The sequence below is a fragment of the Hippopotamus amphibius genome, chromosome 2, assembly GCF_030028045.1.
Source record: "Hippopotamus amphibius kiboko isolate mHipAmp2 chromosome 2, mHipAmp2.hap2, whole genome shotgun sequence".
Lineage (NCBI taxonomy): Eukaryota > Metazoa > Chordata > Mammalia > Artiodactyla > Hippopotamidae > Hippopotamus > Hippopotamus amphibius.
Window position 1 is genome coordinate 175,473,661 of NC_080187.1, and position 13,760 is coordinate 175,487,420.

General features: G+C 36.7%; 1 protein-coding gene across 1 annotated transcript; it reads right to left on the reverse strand.

Annotated features, from left to right (window-relative positions):
• Positions 1-12,807: 12,807 nt before the first annotated feature.
• On the reverse strand, positions 12,808-13,686 carry LOC130846016 (olfactory receptor 11H4). Its single transcript, XM_057723965.1, has one exon. The coding sequence runs from the start codon at positions 13,684-13,686 to the stop codon at positions 12,808-12,810; it is 879 nt and encodes a 292-aa protein (XP_057579948.1).
• Between the last annotated feature and the right edge of the window lie 74 nt (positions 13,687-13,760).

The following is a 13,760-nucleotide window of genomic DNA, read 5'->3' on the forward strand; positions in this document are numbered from 1 at the left end:
GATCTTTCTCTAAATCTCACAGCTCTCCTTTTTCTGTTACTGACAAATGTAACGTTAGAAGGTCTTGTGAGGTACTTTTTAACATCTAATCAAACTTTCTCATATTGAGTATTTTTTTTTAAATAGTTAAGATGTTCCTTAAGCATACACTGATATTGCTCAACTAGTCCGTACAGTAGTAGTAGTAGACAGTATAGTCTGCTGTCACTACATCAGTATATTTTCATGTGGGCCTTGGCATTTTTGCATAATATTATTCAGGTGGTGTAAATATTAGGTAAGTCATTTTTTTAAAAGGATAACCTTTTTATTTTGGAATACTTTTAGATATATAGAAGTTTCAAAGATAATACAGAGAATTCCAGTGTATCCCTCACCCAGTTTCTCCCATGGTTAACATCTTACATGGTACATTTGTTAAAACTAAGAAACCATTATTGGTGTGTTACTAGTAACAGAACTCCATTATTTGGACTTCACTAGTTTTCCGTTAATGCCTTTCTTTGTTACAGGATCCGGTCCAGGTTACCACATTACATTTTGTTGTCCTCTCTCTCCAGTCCCCTCTGAATCTGTGGCAGTTTCTAACCCTCTGCTTGTTTTTCATGACCTTGACAGTTTTGAGGAGTACTGGGCATGGTTTCTTGTAGAATGGCCCTCAGTCTAGATAGGATGTTTTTCCTCATGATTAGACTGTGATTATGGGTTTTAGGGAAAGATACCACAAAGGTAACATGCCCTTCTTGTCCTATCATATCAGGGGACATGATATCCACGTGATACCACTGGTGGTGATAATCTTCATCACTTGCTTGATGTTGTGTCTGCAAGGTTTCTTCACTGTAAAGTTACTTTTTTTTCCCCTTTCGCTAATATTCTTTGGAAGCAAGTCACTAAGTCTAGGTCACCTTCAGGAAAAGAGAATTAAGCTCTACCTCCTGGAGCAGGGAGTATCTATGTATATTATTTGGAATTCTTCTGTAAGGAAAATTTATCTCTTTCTCCCAATTTATTTATTTATTCAATAATTTATTTATTTTAGTATGGACTCATATATATTTATTGCATACTTATAATCCATGTGTATTTATCGCATAGTTATAATCTAGTACTACGTTATTTATTTTGTTGCTCAAATTTTTCCAGTTTTGGCCTTGTGAGTTGTTTCAGTTTAGCTCTTGTATCCCTTTGACGTCTTCATCTTTTTGCTTTTTAAGTATTAATTTTATTTCTATTACTACAAGATGCTTCAGGTTCATCTTGTATCTTATCTGTTCCATTTCTAGAATCAGTCATTTCTTTGAGGAGTCCTGGTATCTTTTATTAAAGAATGGTATTTACAAATCAAGATCTGTGTGCTAGAGGTGTTTATTGCTACTAGGGTGTCAGTGCTTCAAGGCTCTTTCAGCAGACAGAGCTGCACAATGTATATGTATGTATAGTATGCCACACACACATATGTTTATAATTCTGTATTTATTCATCTGCATATTTATTAAGATAAGTATGAATTCATACTGATGTCTCTGATACTAACTAGTAATACAGAGTTTATTCTTGCCTTGTTTTCTTGCTCGTCTGTAACTTTCATCTCTGACAGTATGGTAGGCTGAATATGTTACTATACGTGGCAAAAGGGACTTCACACAGATGCTTAAGCTAAAGATATTGTGATGGGGGAGGTTATCCTGTAGTAGCTATAATTACATGGGCCAGTGTAATCACAGGGTCCTTGTAAGAGGAAGGCAGGAGGGTCAAAGACAAATAAAGTAATGTGATGACTAAAGGAGAGATAGAGATAGAGAGAGAGAGATGGAGACTGGAAGATACTATGCTGCTAGATTTGAAGGTGGTAGAAGGGGCCATTCTCTAAAGAATGAAAGTGGCCTCTAAAAATTGGTACAGTCAAGGAAATGTGTTCTCCCCGAGAGCCTCCAGAAGCAAGCAGCACTGCTAACATCTTGCCTTTAGCCTAGTGAGACTGATTTTGGGCTTATGGCTTCCAGAACTATAAGGTAATACATTTATGTTGTTTTAAACCACTAAGTTTGTGGTAATTTGTTACAACAGTAATAGGAAACTAATACAGACAGTGAGAAACCTGACTCCTCCTACCCACCATTCGCTTACTTATTTCTTCAACCCAAGTTTAGATGTGAGGAAGTTTCAGAATCATTAACCATAGCCATGTAAAAAACCAAATTTACCAACTAGAGTACAGTGTTTGTATGCAATTGCTTTTATCTTTAGCCTTATAATTTCCAGTCAGAAAATACCATTTTGCAAAGTTACTTAGGTAAGCTTCTCTTTTTTCTAGCCAGTTTAATGCAGTTATGTTACATATTTGTAGCACCAATTCCTTTGTCACAGTTTGCATTCCATCTTGGGACATGCCTACATCCTGGTTGATTCTTTTTTAGTTTGTGTAACGTTCACTTTTTTTCTATGAGTTTTGACAAATGTGTAGTCATGTACCCCCCACCCCACTATAATACAAAACTGTCCCTGTACCCTAAAAGTTCCCCTGTGCATTACCCTTGTAGTCAACCACTTTCCTTCCTCATCCCCTGGCAATCACAAATATACATTTTTTCCCTATAGCATTGCCTTTTCCATAATATCGTATGAATGGAATCATATAATATAGTCTTTTGGGTCGTTCTTATTTCACTTTTAAGATCATACATGTCGGTGCATGATTCAATAGCTCATTCCGTTTTATCACTGAATAATGTTCCTTTGTATGGATATACCACAGTTTATCAGTTCCCTGTTGAAGGACATCTTAGTTGCTTTCAGCTTTTACTGTCTATGAATAAAACTGCTATAAGCATTTATATACAGATTTTTGTATTGATATGACTTTTCACATCACTTGGGTAAATACTAACTTGTATGATTGCTGGGTATATGGTAAATGTATAATTAGCTATATGAGAAACTGCCAAACTGTCTTCCGAAGTGGCTGTGCTATTTTGCATTTCCACCTTAATGAATGAAAGTTTCTGTCCTTCTACATTCTTTTTAGCACCTGTTATTGTCAGTGTTTTGGATTTTAGTCATTTTAATAGTTGTGTAACGGTAACATGTTTTTACTTTGCGTTTCTTTACTGACATATGAATGGTAAATAAACCCATGAAAATATACTTAACATCATATATTTTCTTCAGGGAAGTGTCTATTCAGAATAAAAATTTGCCCATTTTTAATTGGGCTGTTTGTTTTCTTAATATTGAATTTTGAGTTTTTAAAAAGTTAATAACTGATACATCTTCAAAGTGAGAATCATTCATATTTTTCCATTGTTGCATCATCTCATAAATTCATGACATTTGCCCCCTAAGTCTCAGCTAGCTTGATAGCCTGGAACTCTTATCTCTGTGATTTCTGCCCAGTGAGACTTCTGCTCCCTGCCTGGGCTGCACCTCCCTGTACCATAGCCCATAAAATGTTCCCAGAGAGAAAGCCTGAATAAATGTGGGATTTATCTTGTAATCTTCCCCTTTATAAAGAATTTCATCCTTGTTTTGGTTGCTGTACAATGCCTGCAAGCAATTGCTTTCTATATTGTGCCCAAATTTTATAGTTATTTTTGGTAGGAAGCATAATCTGATAGTAGCTATTTCATCATAGCCAGGATCAGAATTCCTCAGCTTTAAGTTCCAGAAACTCACTTTTGTCAAATCATATAAGTAGTTAGTCTTTAGGGGAGCTAAAATAACTAATCAAATTTGCAAGTATGGAATACACTCCTTAATTTGGGTAACTGCTAAAGAATCTTTTCCTATCATTGCAGCTGCCTCATCAGCATATACATACTCAAAATTTAAACCTCAAACACATTTGTTGACAATGTAATCCTTCATAGATATATTCCATTTAGAGCTAATTGTTTTGTCAGGAATGAATCTGGAAAAAAGAATTCTTGCTCTTATCATCATCATGTTCAAGTTGTACATGTACAAAAATAATTGCCATTTTAGCAGTAGTTCTGTATCCATCAAGTTGCACGGAAAATGATTTACTAACTTTGTTCATTCTATGGTCTAGTTCTTTAATACATTGAGCTGTGGGTCACTGAAAAGTGGTAGTTGAGCTACCTTCTTTGCCATGGATTCATTCAAGATTTGCTAGCAAGCATCTTTGATACGTCTTTCCCTAATGACTCAACAGTTTTATACGTTCTTTATTTTAGCAACTCAAAATTCTTTTTTATAAGAAGGACATTTATAAATGTTCAATCAAATATTGAACATTTACTTTTTTCTGCTTTTTATTTTTTTATTTTTTAAAATTTAGCTCACAAATAATTTTTAAACAATTTTTTATTGGAGTATAATTGATTTACAATGTTGTGTTAGTTTCAGTTGTACAGCAAAGTGATTCAGTTATACATACACATGTATCTGTTCTTTTTCAAATTCTTTTCCCATTTAGGTTATTACAGAGTATTGGGCAGAGTTCCTTGTGCTATACAGTAGGTCCTTGTTGGTCATCCATTTTATTTTTATTTTATTTATTGTTTTTAAAATACTTTATTTATTTGGTTGTGCTGGGTCTTAGTTGTGGCAGGCAGGCTCCTTAGTTGCGGCTCGCTGGCTCCTTAGTTGTGGCACGCATGTGGGATCTAGTTCCCTGACCAGGGATTGAACCCAGACCCCCTGCATTGGGAGTGAGGATTCTTAACCACTGTGCCACCAGGGAAGTCCCTTTTCTGCTTTCCAATTCAATAATATTTCTTTAAAAAAACTTCTGGTTTTGAACTTACTTCTTTATATTTTGTACATAAAAATGCTTAAGTTTGATCATTTCATTAGCTAATATATCTCTGCAGATAAAACATTGTGGTTTTAGCACCTCATGGTCATTTATAGCTATACATATAATTTAAAATATATGAGGGTTCATACTTCTGAGTAAACCAGTATGAACTCAGTTCATTTCTTGGGAACCATTTCCACTGTTATCATTTGGTTTACTACTATGGCTGCAATCAGAAAGGATATGTCTTTTCTTGAAAAAAAAAAAAAAACTCTGTAAAGCCTGTTTTGCCATAGACAAATTAGGGTTTTTTAAAAAAATATAAATTTATTTATTGGCTGTGTTGAGTCTTCATTGCTGCATGGGCTTTCTCTAGTTGTGGCGAGCAGAGGCCACTCTTTGTTGCAGTGCTTGGGCTTCTCATTGCAGTGGCTTCTCTTGTTACAGAGTACAGGCTCTAGGTGTGTAGACTTCAGTAGTTGCAGCATGCGGGCTCAATAGTTGTGGCTCACGGGCTCTAGAGCGCAGGCTCAGTAGCTGTGGTGCATAGGCTTAGCTGCTCTGCTGCATGTGGGATCTTCCTGGACCAGGGATTGAACCTGTGTCCCCTGCATTGGCAGGTGGATTCTTTATTTTATTTTATTTATTTATTTATTTATTTTTTTTGTGGCACACGGGCTTAGTTGCTCCGCGGCATGTGGGATCTTCCTGGAGCTGGGATCGAACCCGTGACCTCTGCATTGGCAGGCGGATTCTTAACCACTGTGCCACCTAGGAAGCCCGGCAGGTGGATTCTTAACCACACTGCCACCAGGGACGTCCCGGCAGGCAGATTCTTAACCACTGCACCACCAGGGAAGTCCCCAAATTAGGTTTAAAAATAAATAAATTATATTTCTTAAATTTAACTTATAATATTAAACTGTACATTGAAATTTAGATTATTGTAAAAGCAAGATATAAAAATAAATATGTGTATGTTTTGTCAATTTTTACACACTGGGTTACAGTTCATATGCAAACCTTAAAATATCACTTGTTTTAATGTGGTTCTATTGTGCATGACTAGCATGTACAGGTAGTACTATCACACTCAAACAGTTTATTTCCTGTTCAAGAAGACGAGTCTGTTGATCACATGCTTGGATATTACAATAATGTTAAATTGATATAAACGTTTCTAAAGCTTCCTCTCAGTTTCCGTTCTTTTCTTTTTGTTCACCATACTTTGAAAAGCACTGTCCTAGATAAGGTCACCATTATATCTTCTCTAGATTACTGGAGTACCCTTACAACCAGTCCCCTCTCTTCAATTTTGATTTTCCTGCCACCTCCCGTATACCCTTAGACCCTGGCTGGGTCATGTGCTCCTCCCATATGCTCTGACAGCATCTTGTGTTTACTCCAGGACAGTGGCCTGTTCAGTCATCTGCCTCCTCCCACGTTGTAAGTGCTAGGAGACTTGTCAAGCACAAGGGAGAAATGAGTGTGGGCAACCTTAGGTTCACTCACCTTAGCTTTCTTATCTTATAGATAGAGGAGTTGAGGCCAGAGAGGTGAAGTGACTTATATAAGGACACATAGCTAGTTGGTGGGAGAGTGGGACTGGAATGCCCATGGTCTGATTACTTGTTCACTGCCTGTCCCAACATGTTACACTTCCTGAGTTCTTGTGTGGTGAAAGATTAAATCATTTTAACATATCAAGGTCCAAAAGTAGGCAAATACACTTTAGAAAAGTTTTGATACTCAATATCAAAAAGCTTTTTCTGGTTAGTCTTCAGTTAACTAGAAGATTCAATTAACCATTATCTTCCTTTACATATAATGTTTGGGTGGGTTGAAGTTTTTTGTTTTATACTTAGGCATGCAATGGAACCACAGGGACCACCAGAAGGCAGCAGAACACAGGGGGCTAGGTAAGACCATGGGGAAAGGAAAATCTGTAGGGCTAAGGTTTTAGAGAGCTTAGAAAGCAAAAGTGGAGAAATGACAAAGAGAGGAATGTCAGTAAGAATTCTCATTATAATAGCAGGTTTTATCTTTTTCCACACTTTTCCATCCTCAGAAATTATACATCCAGTCTAATAACCTATCTCCAAGACTCAACACAAAAGGGTGAAAAATATTAATGTTCCACAAATTCATCCTTCAAAAGCCTCAGCAGTAATTTTATGTCAGATACTCCTTTTCTTGGGAACATTTGAGAGGAGCTGTGGAGACAGAAGTGTTGAAATTTGTTGAAATAGAGCAGGTGGCAGATTTGGATGTCATGGGTACCTGAGGTCATGAAGGTTGTTATCTAGGGTTCTGCTCTCCTCTTCCTTTTTTATTAGCCTTTCTCTCTGCTCCTCAGAGTCTACATATCTAAATTCTCTGTCTGGTATTCAACACCCTTCATAATATGGCTCCACTGTGTTTGTTTCCCATCACTTCCCAGCTCTAGTCAGGCAGTCACTTAAATACTCCACCTCTTTGGTTAGGCTTCTCTTTAAACCTGAAGAGCCTCACCTCATCTTCTGCTATGCAGCTTTAGAAAGATACTTAACACAGATTCTTACGGTCTTATTTTGTAAAATGGGTGTAATTTATATCTTGTAACAATGTCGCAGGGATTAAATGAGACAATTTTTGTAAGGACCATAGACAGTAAAAGACACCTAGGAGGTTCTCAACACTGTTGAGAACTAGGTCTGTTCCCCTTTCCTTCTTATCTTCAGGCCACTAATCAACCACAACTTCCTTCCTGAATGAATTTATATCTACAGCATACACTGATATCTCATTTTCCTAAGCTCTTGTGGCACTTAATGTTAAATTCAAGGAAGGAAAATTAATACAATATTACTCTCACCTCTCATGTTGGCAAACAAATGAGAAACCGTGATAAGATCCAGTGCTAGGCGTGGAAGCAACCTAAATGCCCATCAACAGATGAATGGATAAAGAAGATGTGGCACATATATACAGTGGAATATTACTCAGCCATAAAAAGAAATGGAATTGAGTTATTTGTAGTGAGGTGGATAGACCTAGAGTCTGTCATACAGAGCAAAGTAAGTCAGAAAGAGAAAAACAAATACCGTATGCTAACTCATATATGTGGAATCTAAAAAAAAATGGTACTGATGACCCCAGTGACAAGGCAAGAATAAAGATACAGATGTAGAGAATGGATTTGAGGACACCGGGTTGGGGGGGGTGCAAAGGGGAAGCTGGGATGAAGTGAGAGAGTAGCATTGACGTATAAACACTACCAAATGTAAAATAGATAGCTCGTGGGAAGTTCCTGCATAACATAGGGAGATCAACTCGATGATGGGTGATGACTTAGAGGGCCAGGATAGGGAGGGTAGGAGGGAGTTGCGGGAGGGTGGGGATATGGAGATGTATGTATAAATACAGCTGATTCACTTGGTGTACCTCAAAAATTGGCACAACAGTATAAAGCAATTATATTTCAATAAAGAGCTTTAAAAAAAAAAAAGAAAAAAGGAAAAATTTCCTGTGAAGTTCCAGACCACACACACACACAAAAAGATCCAATGCTAGGGAGGCTGTGGGAAAATGAGCACTTCCACACAAATGTTTTAGCAAGATACAATTCGCATAGCATAAAATTCATCCTTTTAAAGTGTAGGTTTAGTATATTTGTAAGGTTGTGCAACCACCACCATTATCTGATTCTAGAACATCTTCTTCATCCCCCTAAAGAAATTGAGTACCCATTAGTAGTCAGTCCCTATTCTTCCATCTGCCTAGTCTTTAACAACTACTAATATACTTTCTGTCTTTATAAATTTGTCTATTCTGGACATTTTATGTAAATGGACTCCTATAATAATGTAGCCTTCTGTGTCTGGCTTGTTTCACTCAGTATAACGTTTTCAAAGTTCATCTGTGTTGTAACAAGTATCATATTTAACTCATTTTATGGGTGAGTAATATTTCATTGTATGTATATACTACATTTTGTTGTCCATTCATCAGTTGATGGAGATTTAGGTTGTTTTACTTTTTGACTATTATGAATAATGCTTCCATGAACATTCATATATATGTTTTGTGTGAATACATTTTTAATTCTCTTGGGTTTATACCTATGAATGAACTTGCTGGGTCATATGGTCACTCTATGTTTAACTATTTGAGAAACTGCCAGATTGTTTTCTAAAGCAGCTGCACCATTTTACATTTCTGCCAGCAATGTGTGAGTGTTCAAGTTTTTCCAAATCCTGGCCAGCACTTGGTGTTGCCTGTCTTTTTGATTCTAGTCAAACTACTGGGCATGAAGAGGTATCTCATTGTGGTTTTAATTTATCTTTCTCTAAAGACTAATGATGTTGAGTGTGCTTCATTTGTTCACTGGCCATTTGTGTATCTTCTGAGAAATGCCTATTCAAATATTTTGTGCATTGAAAAATTGTTATTTGTGTTTTAATTGTTGAGTTGTAGGAGTTCTTTATATATTCTGGCTACTAGACTCTTATCAAATACATGATTTGCAAATTTTTTTCCCATTAAGTGACCTTTCAATCTCTCTTGATAGTATTCTTTGCAGTACAAAATTTTAAAATTTTGATGAAGTCCAATTTATCTATTTTTTATTTTATTGCTTATATTTTTGGTATTATATCTAAAAAATACATAATCCAAGGACACAAAGATTTAAATCTATGTTTTATTGTAAGAATTTTGTAGTTTTAGCTCTTACATTTAGGTCTTTGATCCACTTTGAGTTAATTTTTTTATGTGGAGTAAGGTAGGCATCCAACTTCATTCTTTTCCTTGTGGATATCAAGTTGTCCCAGTACTATTTGTTGAAATGTAATACACTATTTTGGAGTATCCAGTTTAGAAGTATTTTTTGTAACTAAAAATATACAAATTTTATATCCCAGAAATCCTTCCTCTAATTTATGGAATATTGATGTGACTGTACAGAGACCTATATTCAAGGACATTTATTGCAGCATTGTTTTAATTGAAAAATATTGGGTGCAATAAAGTATCTTAATTGAATAATGGGTAAATAAATTGTGATATGTTCATATAATGGAATACAATGTTCCTGTTAAATAGAATGAGGTAAAATTATATATATTGACTTTGAAAGATACCATGATATTTTATTGAGTTAGAAATTTTTTATTCTTTTAGCTGATGTTTCTTGAGCTCTACTATCTGCTAGGCACAATGCTATGTGCTTTATAAGTATTGACTCATAACAACCCTATGAGATAGCTGTCATTATTATCCCACTTTACAGGTGAAGTAGCTGAAGTTTGTAGCATTCAAGCAACTTGTCGAAGGTCACAAAGCAAGGAGATAAGCTGGGATGCGACAAGTCTGACTCCAGAATTTGCACTTTAATTAAGGCATTAGTTTCATATACATATACATATGTATTATTTGGCAATGAAGGTTTGTATGAGCATAGTGAAAATCCAGCAGAATAACTAGCAAATTATCCATGGTCAGATTTAAAAGATAGGAAGGAGAGGGGAATGAACATGTGCCAAGAACCTCCAGTGTGTTTTTACTGTGTTATGGTCCTTACATAAATTGTCTCATTTAATCCTTATGACATTGTTAAAAATGTTACGTACCCATTTTTCAAAATAAGGCCCTAAGAATCTAAGTGTTAAGTATCTTTCTCAAGCTGCACAGCAGAAGATGAGGTGAGGCTCTCCAGGTTTAAAGAGCAGCCTAAGCAAAGGTGTGGAGATGATAGAGAGTGGAGTAGTTAAGTGATTGCCTGACTAGAGCTGAGGATTCATGTCGGGAAGTGATGGAAAACAAACACAGTGGGGCCATATTATGAACGGTTTTGAATACCAGACAGAGGAATTTAGATATGTACACGCTGAGGAGCAGAGTGAAGGATTAGTGGGGATGAGAGTAAAGATGGGAAATCCATCATCTTTATACACTTTTTCATTGCTTGGCTTTGTTACAACAATTACACATTATTTTTATAAGTAAAAAATTGAGGTAATAGTATTTAATAAACATTTTGGGTTCTTATTCTATGCTAGATACTGTACTACTATTGATTTCCAATAACAAAGACCCTCATGAACACACCTGTAGTTGAACAAAGATGGGTTTATTGGCTTTTTGCAAAAAGAGAGAACATATGCCATGGGGAACATGGGGCATCTCAGTAGAGAGATGTTAGAAGGGATTTACTCTATGATTTGGGCTTGTGTTAGTTGACTTTGGGGAGAATTGAAGGAAGTAGATATTTTTCTCTGGATACTGTCAGAAAGTGGAAGAAAATTCTATGACTATCTTAAGTGTTATTTAGAAGGCACTTGGGCTAAAACTTTACTTGGTAAAGAGACAGCAGTCATTCATATTAACCTAAAGAGAGGAATGTTTGGTCTTTTTTTTTTTTTTCTTTTGTGCTTGGGACAGTATTGTTGATTTTGTCTGTGCTCCAACATGATTCTATTATATCTTTTTAAAATTTTTTTATTTAAAAAAATTTCTTTGGCTGCGTTGTGTCTCTGTTGCTGCGTGCAGGCTTTGTCTGGTTGCAGCAAGCAGGGGGTACTCTTGGGTGTGGTGTATGGGCTTCTAATTTTGGTGGCTTCTCTTGTTGTGGAGCATGGGCTCTAGGTGCACAGGCTTCAGTAGTTGCAGCATGCAGGCTCAGTAGTTGTGGCTCTTGGGCTCTAGAACACAAGCTCAGTTGTTATGGCACACGGGCTTTGTTTCTCCACGGCATGTGGGATCTTCCCTGACCACGGCTGGAACCTGTGTCCCCTGCATTGGCACGCGGATTCTTAACCACTGCGCCACCAGGGAAGTCCCCAACATGATTCTAGAGTGGTCTTGTTTTGTCGTGATCCATCATGCTCACATAGTGGCCTTGTCTAATGCTGGCATTCTGTGAACTTATGTTCAGCAGGATTACACCAAGACCTGACTGATAGTGCCAGGCCAGCTCCCAGATTCCAGGGGCTGTTTCCTCTCTGACACTGTGTGTTGGGAATCCAGAAATGAAAAGGCAGCTGCTGTCTTCAAGGAGCACCCTCAAGGGGGAATGCATGTAAATAAATAAATTACACTATAGTGTGGTACGTATGATAGCAGAAATGTGAAAAGCAATTTTAACAAATTATTACTTAGCATGTATTCAAGTTTATTTCAAAATTACTATAAAGGAACTATATCTCTAAGAAAATTTGTTGAATGAATTACTTCTGGTTGAGACAGTTTTTTTCTTTTTCTTTTTTAGAGAGAATGTGTTTAGATGAGATTGTTAGACTAGATATAAGAAAGAAGTATCTCTTAAAGGTTATAGAAAGGTCTCATGGTTTGTTAAAAGTCACTGCAACTTGATACAAACTACTATATATAAAATAAACAACAAAGTCCTACTGTATAGCACAGGGAACTATATTCAATATCTTGTAATAAACCATATGGAAAAGAATATGAAAAAGAATATGTATATATATGTATAACTGAATCACTTTGCTGTGCACCAGAAACTAACATAACATTGTAAATCAACTATACTTCAATTCAAAAAAAAAGATACTCTTTCCAAAAGGAAAAAAAAGTCAGTGCACCTTTAAAATATATTAAACATGTGTAGTCTTTTTGTATATCAGTTATACCTAAATAAAAATGTTTAAAAAAGTCACTGTACCTTTAACCATTTGGTAAAGGTCATTCGACTTGTCTTAAAACTTACGATAAATCTTTCAGGAAAGTCTAGTTTCCCTCATATAGCAATCCCATTTTATAATTTCAATAAGGACAGCCTTTAAAAAATTTTTAGTGCATATCCAAGTACTACAAATTAAGGCTTGAGTAGTCATCATAGGTGTTTAAGATGGGCACACTTCCAGGAAAACAACCATGGCCTCTAACTACTCAGAATGAGGACTAAAAGACCATTGAAAGAACTTACATATCTCCACCTTATTCTTCATTTGAACTTGGAAGTATAACACATCTTTGGTTTATGAATTTTGACTAATTCTCATTCCAAACAGGAAATTTTTCAGGGCAAGTTTCACGTCCTTATTTCAAAGACTGTAGATCAGGGGATTAAGGAAAGGAGTCATTATTGAATACACCAGTGTGAGGATTTTCTGCATCAAAGTTGAGATGCCATATGTAGGACTCACATACATTACCATGACTGTTCCATAGAAAAGAGACACCACTGCTAAATGAGAACCACAGGTGGAAAAGGCCTTTCTCCGGCCAGCTGCTGAAGGAACCTGAAAAACAGCTCTAAGCAATAGGATATAGGATCGAAGAATGTACATAACAGTGAAAAAGAGGACGAGAGAACTCTGAGTATAGAAAGTAATTTCAGTAATGGGGGCTGGAGCACAGGACAGAGCCATTAGTGGGTCCATGTCACACAGGAAGTGATCAATGATATTGGGTCCACAGAAGGGGAGTTGGGAGATGAGAAAAATGGGGATTGGGTAGCCAAGGAATCCAATGAACCAGCAGAGAGACACCAGCATTTCACAGAGCTTCCTAGTCATGATGGTGGGGTAGTGCAGTGGGTGGCAGATGGCCAGGTACCGATCATAAGCCATTACTGCCAGGAAGAGACATTCAGCTGTGCCCAGGGAAAAGAAGAAATAGAACTGAAGGAAGCAGCCAGAAAATGAGATGGCCTTGGTTTTGGAGAGAATGTTGGCTAGCATGTTAGGAACAGTGGAGGAAACATACCAGATCTCAAGGAAGGCAAAATTTCCCAACAGAAAGTACATGGGGGTATGTAGTCGTGGGTCCCATCTCACTGCACAGATAATGGCTCCATTCCCCAGCAAAGTCAAAGAATAAACCACCAAAAATAGTGAGAAAAGAAAAATCTGTATCTCCCAGCAACCAGGGAATCCCAGGAGAACAAACTCAGTCACAATGTATGTTGCTGATTTGTTCATGGGTCTTAATCTACAAAGAAGAAAGACATGAGTGTAACCCAAGTAGCTTTGCTTTCTACCTATTTAAAGGATTT